The sequence below is a fragment of the Octodon degus genome, unplaced genomic scaffold (assembly GCF_000260255.1).
Source record: "Octodon degus isolate 3935 unplaced genomic scaffold, OctDeg1.0 scaffold00010, whole genome shotgun sequence".
In the NCBI taxonomy this organism is placed as follows: domain Eukaryota; kingdom Metazoa; phylum Chordata; class Mammalia; order Rodentia; family Octodontidae; genus Octodon; species Octodon degus.
Genome location: NW_004524586.1, coordinates 23,916,471 through 23,928,566, shown reverse-complemented (window position 1 = coordinate 23,928,566; position 12,096 = coordinate 23,916,471). Strand labels below are relative to the sequence as shown.

The window sequence follows — 12,096 nt, the reverse complement described above, 5'->3', positions numbered from 1 at the left end:
CCAAAGCCTCATGCAGCCTTTGGGGTGCAGTTCTTGAGTTTGTGATTAATTCATGGTGCAAGGCTGGGAGTTTGGTTCTGAGTACTCTGGGATTATGGATGTGAGTGCTATACCCACCCTGGGGAAGATAGCCAGAAGGCAGTAAGAGGAAAGGAGAGTGGCTTGGCTCTGCCACTGCCGCCTCTACTCCTCCCTTTTGCTCTTGCTGTTCTGCTCTTTTCTGCCACCATGAACTGCTGCCCTCTGTCTTGTGCCACTCTTCCTTGGAGCCAGCTGAGTATGGACTGAAACTTCCATAAGCTGTGAGCTAAATAAATCTTTCCTTCCTTAATTCTGGATGTCAGATATTTGGTTCCAGCAACAAGAGAAAGTAACCAAGACAGGCTATTTACTAAACTACATTAATTCAACAGGCTGCAGCCAAAGAAAATTTTGGCATAGCCTGAGAATACTACATTTCCATTTGCTTCTTCTTGTATAGATTAAAGATGTTGGTGTTTAGATCTAATGGTAATATAGAAGGGGAGAGGACTGTTATCTTACCACCCTGACAAAGGTTGGGAAGAGGGGAGACATGGCACCCATTCTCATTAGCACCTTTTGCAGAGAAAGGGGGAAAATATCTTGTGAATGTCACTTATTACCCAAGTGTCAGAACATCTTCTGCCCTTGAAAGTTATAAAACAGACCTGTGAATTAGATAAGGAGATAAGCTCCATGTAATGTGGGAAGCAAGTAGCTTTGTCCCCATGACTCCACTCTCCTCCACTGCCCTCCGCTGAAAATTCCTGATCATACAAACAGTCCACTAGAAGGTGAGAAGGATGAGCCCTGTTGGAGTGGACGGACAGAATAGCCACTCTCCCTCTCCCCTTCAGCATCTGCAACATTAAGTGCCACTTGGTCACTAGCTTCTTGCTTTCTAAGTACTGATTTTCCTAAAAGGTCCTTATGGCTTCTATGCCTTCAGTCTCCCCCATGTACCCTGTAGCATGGTACTATGCTTGGCATGGTAGATGTTTGGCAACTATTCTGTGATTAACATAGTGAATTCTAAAGATTCAAGCATACCTCAGTGACAGAAAAAAAAAATTTTTCCCTAAAAAATGAAACTGTCTTAAGACCAGGAATGTAGGGTCTCTAGTATTTGCTAAATTAAGTATCAGTGGCTGTAAGCATAGCTTACCTCAGGGTCTCAAAAGGTGTCAGTAAGTCCTGATTTCACCAAATGTTTTCTCTTTCATATTAATTTACCTTGTGACTAGATGCCTGCTCCAGTTCTATATCCTTTTGGTCCAAATTCAAATGAAAAGAGAGGGCCTTTCTTGGCAGAAGTTTCATTGCATCTCATTGGCTATCCCCAGGTTATATGCCTATTCCTGGATTGATCACTGTGGCTGGAAAGAAGATGCATACTCCATTGGCCAGGCCTAAGTCAAATGGAATACACAGTCCTACAGCCAGAAGGAGGTTACATTCCCTAAAAACACAACTGCTGAGAACAGGAAAGGAGAATTTTCTTAATCACCTCCTATCCTTTCCACTAGTGAGGGATACTGCAGGGCTAGGATCACTGAGATGGCAGATCCCTGACTTCCAGCAGTGGGCAGATGAGATTGCTTAGTAGCCATCTACACTCAGATGCTGGCAGTGGGACATTACATGCTTTTCAGGGTCACATGGAAGCTGCACTTAGAAACAAAATGAACAGCCAGAGGCTAGGGAAGACTGGTTTGTAGTATCAAGAGCGTGGAGTGAAGCCTAATTTGGGGTCAAAGGATAAGATTTGCCTGCCTGAAAAATCCTGCATGGTATTAAGGAAATGGATACCACATATCAGGAAAAGCAAGAACTATGTTTAGTCTTCTTTAGAAGGAGAGTGGTCTCCCCAAAGACCTTAGCCACAATAGCAGAAAGAAGAGGAAGGCCCACAGCTAGATCCTTTCAAGCCTTCCAGGTTTTATCTGCTGTCAAGGTAACATACAATGTTGTGCTTTAATTTTAGGCCTCATATGATCCCCAGAAGAAAGTAAGGGAAAGTAAGAAGGGCAAACTGATACTGGGCTGAAAAAGCAATAAATCCAATGTCCCAGAGTCAAGAACTTCCAAGAAAGTGCTGACAGGTAGTTGACCATCACATGCTAATTCTTCTGTTTATCTGGACTGCTCATCTTGATGCTGACCTGTTTCAGCAATCTCAAATAAATATCACAGCAGTCACAATGAAGGAGAGAACCAACGAAATATGGACGGTACAAAATGAAGTGGTGTAGATGCATGATCTGGAGAGAGGGTCAGTTCTTTGGGGAAAAGAACTGAAAGTATAGGCAGAATTTTAAGTGTCATCCCTAATGGATACTCAAGATAGGCCTGTTGCCCTGCTGTAGGCTGCTCGCTCATTTTAAATCAGGTGCAAGAGTCTTCACTATGTTGAGACTTTTGGTGGACTAGGTTGGATCCTCTCCTAGGCCTGTTTCCAGATTTAATAATGGCAGGATATATTAAATAACACTTTAAATGGTTCCAATTGAATAGCCTTTCATACTTTAAGTGGAACCATTAAAGAATGTCATTAATACATCTTGGACATATGCTAGAATTGTTGCTGATCAAAGCTTTTTGAGATAGAAGGTAATTTGATCTGATAATTACTAAAGCAGCAATTCGCACTTTTTTCTGTGAAGCTTTCTGAGAATTGGGCTAAATGTTACAAACATCAATAAAATAAATACACATCCCCAAATTTATGAACAATTTCTGGGATTTTCACACAATCCCTAAAATCTCAGCATTAAACTTACACTATGATTCCAGAACTCCACAGCATTGAGAGTCATATTTGTAGAAGCTGATTACTACAAGTTGGTAAAGCAAACTTTTATGCCAAGGGGGAGCCAGTACTATTTCTTGTCTGTGATATCTGCATGTTTACAGCAGAATAGCTTTGGAAATTCAGGAAGCCTGTGGCATTGGTTATTAGTAGTGCTGTTTTGGGCTCCTGGGTCAAGGTGTAGATATTCCTTTCTTGGCGTCTCTGAATACATTGTCTTCTGCAGTTGGCTCTGCTTAGTATCTTTGAGGGATTTAAGCATGGAAAAGACATTTTTAGAAATTGAGCTCCAAGATACAGAAAGCCAGAAATGATACTGAATGACATCACTAAAGATACCAGAGCTCCATCACTTTTTTAGGCCCTGGATAAATCTGAGCATGAACAGCAAACCCCTCTAGACAGTCTCATCCAGGAAAATTTGAGTTGGACTATCAATTACTACCCAAGAAATCATAGTTAGCCTGAAAGACTCGGTAACACATTTGCAGATAAAACATGTTCTGACTCTCTAATGTGTACAAGGTTCTCTGAGGACAGGTATGCCTGGCTAAACTGTGGAGGAAGTTAAACAGGGTCACTCTTTCCTTCCTACCACTAGCCGTTTCTCAACACTCAGTACCTTGTACTATGCGTTCTTCCCTTTCCAGCCACTGGTTCTCTGTTCCACCTCTACTCTCTCAGGATTTCATTTGATCTTCACTTGAAGAGCAAGGGATTTAGCATAGGGACAGAGCACTGAGCCTCTTATGGGAGGAAATTCTGTCCTTTCAGCTCTGCATTTCCCATGTAGGTGGTCTGGGCAAGCCGTAGAATATTGCTTTGGATTTATCTTCCAAAAATAAAGGCAGAAGCAAAGAAAACAACAACAACAACAACAACAACTTCTTTTTCACATGAGTTCCTAGTGAGGATCAAAGTAGTATATAAAAAAATGTGCTGCAAACAGCAAGTTTACATGTGAAAATAAGAAGCTGTTAATAAGCAAATGAAAGTGTGATTTTTCTTGGGAAAGGGAATCTTTGGAAGAGGAAATCTTTTCATTTTCTACACTCATGAACCTACCATGGTGAAAAGAATGGGTAGGGCTGGGGAGATAGCTTAGTCATTTAAACACCTGCTTGGCAAGCACAAGGACCTGGATATGATCACTGATACCAAATGCTATGTGGCTCATGAAGAGCACACCATGCCAGCGACCAAACCCAGGTGTGGTGGTGCATGCCTGCAATCCCAGTGCTGGGGAGGCTGAGATAAGAGGATCACTATGAGTTCAAGCTGCATAGAAAGACCCTATACCAAACAAACAAACAAACAAACAGACATCTAAAAAAGGAAAAAGATGGACAGTTCCAAAATTACTGAGCCCCTCAGATGGATCCTGTCAGTGACCAGATTCATATCGGGCTGAAATGCTGAGAATCTAGCTGAAAGAAAATCTGATAGATAATATCAGAATTATGTCTGTCTGTCTCAGGGACCTTAAGTTCCTGGAGGTGCTTAGAGCTTCTGATTATCTTCAGTGCTTTGGTTGTGTGTAGTGAGAAGAGCAACATAGCTTCTATTATATTTGTTCACAACTCTAACCAGTTGCAAGTGTGAAATAGAATACATTTTGACTTCCATTTTAGAGTAACTTTATCTTTCAGAATGTGTAAATTTCAGGGGGAAACAACTTATACTGCTATCAGATCGTCTCTTTATAAAGAGAATTTCAACAGCTTCAATATTTCCTGGAAGCAACCTTTAATTTGGGTCTTTGGAGACAGCAGGCATACTTTTTACTGAGTACATCTAATCTCAGGCAGGTGGGATACAAAGACAAATTTAAGAACTGGCTAGGTGGGATCATGCCTAGAATTTCCTCTAGTGACCTATTTTTTCATTTTTCTTTCTCTTTTAAAAAACATCAAGACATAATGTACACACAATGAAATCACAGATTTTAAGTATAGTTGGATAAATGCTGACAAATGAATGTGTGCATGTAATGAACATCTCAATTAAGTCCTGTAGACTATTTCTAGTGCTCCATGTGCCCTTCATTCCCTTTGTGGTCTCTACCCAGAACTCACCATCATGTTGCTCACTATTATGTTTTTGTATGTATCCATACATCCTTCATTTTTATTTTTGCCAATATTTCATCATCTGAATATGCCACTATGTAGTCATTATTAATGATCGTTTGAGTTGTTTCTAGTATTTTTTTTATGAATATAGATACTATAGACATTTTATACAAGTTCTTTGGTATTGGCATCACATAGTGGAACCTAAAATACATAGTTAGAAAACATAAAAGAATCAAGTGGACCTGGACAAATTATTAGTTTTCACCAAGATGTCAAGGCAATTTAAGATGAAGAGATATACATTTTATACCAGTAATCCTGGAATAATTGGATATTCTGTGTGAAAAATAGAACCCCAGTCACTACTTCACGCCATGGGCAAAATTCCATTGAGATATAATATAGACTTAAACATGAAATGCTCTAGAAGAAAATAAAAAAGAAAATCATTACAAATGTAGAGTAAGTAATGATTTCTGAGGATGCAAAAAGAATCATCATAAAGCAGGAAATTGTTAATGTAGATTTCATGAAAATTAAAAATATGCTCTTTGAAAGATGATGTTGGGGCCAGGGAGATGGCTCAGTAGAATAAGCGCTTGCCTGGCAAGTGCAGGGTCCTGAGTTCAATCCCCAGTACTGAAAAAAAAAAAAAAGAAAGAAAAAAAGAAAAGGAAAGAAAGGAAGAAAGATGATGTTAAGAAAATGAAAAGTATCGGATGGACAGAAGACATAAGTAATTTGCGTAACTAGCAAAGAATTGGTATTTAGAATATAAGTTTCTTCAATAATAATCCTATTTTAAAAGGAAGTAAAGGATGAAACAAAGATAAAATAATGATAAAAATTCATATGAAAAAATGCTCACTATTATTAGCTGCTGGGAAAGCACAAATCATAACCACAGTGAGATGTCATTCAAGATGCAGTCAGTGCAGTGAAAGAGGCCATGCATGTGACTGAGAGAACCAGGTGCTAGTGCTGCCTGGGCTCCCAGTGCACTAAAAAAACAAACAAAAATTTATTCATTATTTTTTTCTCCTACTCACAACAGAATTCCAATTTGTGTCATGACATCTATGGTAATGAGAAACTTGTTTGTGGCTCCCACAGAAGCGTTTCTTTTTGTGACAGGAAATTCTGTCCCTTCAGCTCTGTATTTCCCACGTAGCTCTGATTCTGGTCAAGCCATAGAACTGAGGGAAGTAATGTCATGACTTTCCATGTGATGAATGTGAAAGTAATAGACAAAATCTTGGGAGGAAAAAAGGTCCTTAATTTAAACTTTCACTGAACACTTTAATGCATGGATTTTTTGCTTTGGTACCATAAAATCTACTATAAATATGTGAAAGGGTTAATTCAGTTTCACTGTACCTTAACTCATTACTGAAACCAGGAAAATCACTTTCTTTTTTTCTTTTGTTTTTAGTATAGGGTATACAGTGTCTCACTACACAGATTGGACTCATAGTGATTCTCCTGTTTTCAGCCTTCCAAGGGCTGGGATTACCACCACACCCAGTATCATTCATTGTCTCATCTGGCCCCGGGGTTGAGGCTGGCACGGCATACCAGGGATCGAACCCCGGTCCCTGTGTCTGCCTAAGCAGGTGCTTTAATTCACTGAACTATCTGGCCAGCCCCAGTAAAATTACTTTATATCATATGCAATTTTGTCTTATGTACCCCAATGTCAAGTCTAATGCCATATTCTCAGAGTTCTTCTAAATATTACTTCTGGGAAGTAGTTGAAAGAACTGAGCAAATAGTAGTACCCGGATTCATGAATGCTTCTAATTACAGACAATTTAGTTCTCAAACAAAAGCATTTGGTAAAATTTTGCTTTCATTTACAAACTCCATATTGGGTGACAAACCTGACCATCGTCCTCATCCCTACACAAATACAAATGCAGCCATCTGCCCCAAACTGTGAAACAAATTCATAAACTGAAACTTTAGTTTGGAAAGGAAAAGTCTTTTTCTATTCCTATCCACTCTCTCCCTCACCCTGCCCCTAACTGCATTTATCTATTGCTATCCATATTTGTCACTATAATCAAAGTGGTATACTGTAGAAAAAAATACAATCTTTATTCTATGTGATTCCTAAGCATAATTCAGACCTATGGAGGTAAGTTAGAGGCAGATCTGCTTTTTTTTTTTTTTTTTTCAGAACCAGGGATTGACCTCAGACCCTTGCGCTTGCCAGGGAAGTGCTTATTCCACTGAGCCATCTCCCTGCCCCCTCGCTTCTATTTAAACAATATAATCTCTTTACATATGCTATGGGAGCACCTCTTAGAGCCCTGATTCATTGTGGAAGGAATTCATGAACCAGGTGGAAGTAAATGACCTGCCTAAAATTCCTCTTGGATCCTTGGTATCAGGCCTCTGTGATAGGAAGGTGGGGTATCAGGGTTCCCATAGGTAGGGGTCACTGTGCTGGCTCTTACTTACGGCATGGTTAAGAAAATGCCAGGGGATACTATTAGAACATCTATGTAGGTGCCACGTAGATACAAAGCATGACTTTAGGAACTGAGATTATAAGAAGTTGCAAGTTTGGGTTTAACTGAAGGTGACTGGTTTTGGAAATAGTTGAAAGTGTTCCATTCAGAATCATCATGCTGGACAATCCTGCTAGGGGAGTTGAAAAAGAAACACCATATAGGCATCGCCACAGAAGAATAAAGTTGATCTTCTTGGTATGACCATAAGCACAAAGTGAAATATGGGAGAGTTCCTTGAAATGGCACTTTGAAAATGTGTGCAGCACTGAAAACATCAAGGGGAGCTGCATTCAATGAGTGTCTAATTCTGAATCTATTTTCAAAGATTAGTCTCACACTCTATTATCATGTCTAGGTGAGCGATTGATTATTTCTTGTGATAGAACATTTCTGAGGTAGCTAGAAGCTCCAGTCCCACTAGAGAATTGATCACGTTCCACAGCAACCTTAAAAAGGCCCAGTAGGGCTGTCTGGCTTGGCCTCTGTGTGCCGTAGCTGTACTGTTTTCTCTACCCTGCCTTTCCCTCTGCACTCTCTTGTGGACTCATTTATCTGCTGGCACGGCACCATGGCCATGCTGGAGGTTACTACCTGCTTAGTACATGTTCACAGCTGGAAGCTTCTAGGTTCAGCCGTGTCCAAACACCTGGGGGTGGCTGCCTGCATTGTAGAACCCAAAACACCTAGTGCTATCTGCAACACTTTTTAGCGAGGACAAAGTCTGTCTGCCTTTCAAGAGGGACCTGCTTAAATAATAAATTCTGTCAGAGGAAGTACACTGAGAAATCCTGATTCAGATTTATATAATGAATGAGGCTAGAGCCTTCACCAGACAGCAGACTTTGGTAAGTGGAAAAAGATCATTAGGGCGGACGACAGGGTGCCAAGGAGACTGGGCAGCTGAAGACAAGTGTTGGGGATGATATCACAGCTTTGCTTCATCAGTCTTACAAGTCTATATGGATGAAGGAAGAAATTGGACATCCACTACCACAAACTCTTAGGACAACTCTATGACTGGTTAAAAAATCTCCAGGTTGGACAGAATGAAAGAAACATGTAGTTGTCATCAATCCATATGTCTGTAGCACTGATGGTTATTTATCTCTCCATCAAAAATTTCCATACTCCAAAGTACCAGCCCTCTGTTTGTTTTTCCTCCATCCTTGGCCAGAGAGTTTGGGTGGACATAAAGTAAATGACCTGGGCTTGGGCAATGAATCCATCATTATTTTCTACCCAGAGTTATTGGTTTAGAATTACCAGCAACAATGACATTCAATAATTTTGCTGGGACCAAGGCAGAAGTCATAAGATTGAGCCTGAGAGAATATAAAGCTGGGTTTCTTCCAGCCATCTGGAACCCACAAAGAGCTTAACAGTGAAGCCAACACAAGGCAGACAGAGCAGAAAGGTAGAAAGAACTCTCTCAGTGACATTGCTTGTACTCTGAATTCAGCAAAGCCTGAAGTTTTTTCATCCACTGAACTTCTCTTCCTTCTTTCTCTTTTCCTTCCTTCCTTTCTGTCTTAAATAATTTTAGCGTGAAATAACTGTTTTCAATCACAGAAGCTATGACTGTATCATGACTGTATTAGTTCCATGCAGCTGATGAACAAGGGCAGGAACAAGCAGGACAGGACCATTGGCAGAAGTTACAGGCGGTGAGCTGCAGTACTCCATCAAGAGGAGATTTCAAGAGTATAAAGATGACACAAGCTCCCTGGAGCACAAATACCTTTTCTGAGGCAGGATTTGCAGTCTACATACAATGGTCTCTTGGGAAGGATAGTACAGAATACATCCAAGCATCAAGTGGGGGAGCTGAACTGAGCACTCTTTAAATCTATGTTTCATAGTCACTTCTTAGTGGCCATAGCAATAGAGTTATGAGTCATTTCCACTTCCCTCTCCAGTTACCTCAAACATACAGAAGAAATGAAAAACATAATGTGGCACAAGGATTGTAACTATGTGGTTCTGATAACAACCCTGGTGGGCAGAACTTTCTCAATAACTCATCTAACCTTGGCTCACACTGCTGCATGATTCCTCAGCTCCCATTTTCTTCCCAGCAAAGATGGATCAGAAATCTGAGCATCCAGCTCACAGCTCTGCACAGGCTGACCTCGATGTTTACAAGTAAGTGATGTCTCAGCATGAGGGACCCTGGTTAGGATGTCCTCTGCAATGTGGTTATTTGGCTGCTCTGATGTGGCCATTAGGGCTCCCTGGGTGGATGATGGACCCTCCTGTACCACTCTACCAGCCCAGGGGAATCCAGCTGTGCTTGGAGGGGCTGCTGGGCTCCAACACAGAGGAGACAGACCCATGCGTCTCCTTCAAGTCTCTCCTATTTTGCCTGCTCCTGATACTCACTGTATGTGCAACAAAAAGACAGAAAGTTATGCATTCATTTGTTCATTCATCAAACTCTCATCAAAAACCCACAGTGTGCCAGGCTTGGGGTGGACAGTGCTGAGCAAAGCAGACACAGTCCCTGCCTGTGGGCTTCCAACATAGCCCCCTTCCACCAGCCTGGACTCCCCCCTCTGCTACTCTCTCCTGAGAGGTCTCAGCTCTGGTATCCAGAGTCTGTTCAGTGGAGTCGGGTCAGGGCTATGTGCTCCTTGCTGATGCCAAAACCATTGTCTTCAGGGCTTCTTTCTATTTGCTTCTCCCCTTACTGTAGAAGACACAGCTCCTAGAACATAAGAATTTGTTTCTTAATCCGTGTATGAACTGGATTAAACATTCTGGCTCTGGGTTCTCTAAAATCCACCTGAGGCCTGGGCTTCCGCGGAATAATCCCCCCCCAAAAAAAATTTAATGGTTATGATTATTATGAGTTTATATTTTAAATATCCATTTGGGTTAAATTATTAAAGCCCAGTTCAAATTCTAAGAACAGTATGCATAACCCTCACAGGTGACTGAAAAGGTTACCTTGAGGTCACCATCTCTATGATGGTTCAATTTTTGACTCTGAAGCCTGAGGATGAGCCTGGCTCTATCGGCTGCCCAACTGCCTGAACACTGTGCCAGCAAAGACGTAACCAGCCCGCCTGCCGTGTAGAAAGGGATGTGCCAGACTCGCCTCCCCCCATTTCATAACCAAGCTGGGGGGTGGGGAATGGGATCGGGTCCCCAGGGACCACCTTGCACTAGTAGCATGGTGGGATTCAGATTCCCCTTTTACCCTCAGTCTGGGCCAGGACTCGGGCGCCTGACTGAGATCTCCGTAAAGCAGAGAGAAGCCGGGAGAGAGATCTTGGGAAACTTCGTGTGTGTGTGTGTGTGTGTGTGTGTGTGTGTGTGTGTGCATGCGCGCGCGTAGTGTAGCGGTGACACAGTGTCAGGTTGAGAAGGTGTAAAGAGGCAGAAAGCTGGAAGGAAGGAGGGTTCCTTGGCACGGACAGAGTGCTAACGCTGCCCCGAGTCCAGGAGAATCCCCAAAGCGCTCGTATACTCTATGCCCACGTGCGTGCGTGTACCAAGGGAGCAAAGACCCGAGCTCCGGAGTAGGAGGCAGAACCAGGAGACGCAGAGGGACGGCAGGCAGAGCCCCAGCGAGCGCGCTGCCTTGGCTCGAAGCCCGGTGGCCACCCACTGGCGGGGGAGCCGCAAGGGGGAGGTGGTGGCAACAGCAGCCACAGCGGTAGGGTTTCCCCGGGCTTCCCCTACCCAGGTCTCAGGCGCCCCGCGCAGGCCCAGGACTCGGAAGTGGCGCCTGGGCGCTAGAGGTCCGGGATTCCCAGAGGCGTCCCAGCTTAACCGGTGGACGCGGGGTCCGAAGCGCCTGGAGCGGCGAGCGCCGCATCCCGGAGCCCTCCGGCCCGCGGAGGGAGGTCTGGGCTGAGCCCTCCCCGCCCCCGCCGGCGCCCGCCTCTCGCCCCCGCCCGCGGCCTGGAGCGCGCCTCCCTCGCCGCCCCGGGTCTGGCAGCCGCGCGGGTGGAGCCGCGGAGAGCACCAGCCGCCGCTGCGGGAGCAGCTCCGGCCGCACCATGCGAGAGCTGGCCATCGAGATCGGGGTGCGAGCCCTGCTCTTTGGGGTCTTCGTGTAAGTAGTGGCTCCGGCGGGCGGGGCGCAACGACGCGGGGACCCACCGACCGAGCCTTTCTGCGCCCCAACTTTGTTTGCGCCGCTGCATCCCTCCAGGGTCTGGGTAGGAGGTCACCTCTTCTCCTGGCGGTCAAAATGTTCCCTGAGGGACGCAGAGAGATCCCCTCAGGCGCTTCCTGGGACCCTCCACACAGAGCGACCCTCGTGGAACCCGGCGGAGGCTGGACCTTCTGGGCCCCGGCTGCGCTGTGCGCTGCGCGGGTCCACGGTTCTGATCTCCCCTCAGGCGCTTTTCTCTGGCCCCACACCACCTGTCCTGTAGTGGAATTCAGGCTGCTCCCGTGGCCTAGGACAGCATCCACCCTAACCTGCGTCCTCGGGAATTTTCTCTCTCGGTGTGATCTTTCCAGGCCGACTCGGCCGTCTTTGCTCTTGGTCCCATCTCCTGCCTCCCCACCCCCCACCCAGCCTCCTAGTCTTGTCCAGGGCCGGGCCGAGTCTCTGGCACTCCTGACTCCCACGCCCACAGTCCCGCTGAGCGTCTCCCCAGGAGGCATTTGCAATGCTTCTTCCTGGAAAACTGTTGCCAAGGAAGCTCAGCAACTCAGGGAC

The 12,096-nt window shown here is 44.3% G+C and overlaps 1 protein-coding gene across 1 annotated transcript in view; it reads left to right on the top strand.

Moving 5' to 3' along the window:
- The first annotated feature begins 11,274 nt into the window (after positions 1–11,274).
- The window catches only part of Plpp4 (phospholipid phosphatase 4), a 149,029-nt gene continuing 148,207 nt past the window's right edge, over positions 11,275–12,096 (top strand). Inside the window, exon 1 of the mRNA XM_004625615.2 lies at positions 11,275–11,481. Coding sequence (XP_004625672.1) covers positions 11,426–11,481 — 56 coding nt within the window. The 5' untranslated portion in view covers positions 11,275–11,425. The remainder of the gene's footprint in view (positions 11,482–12,096) is intronic.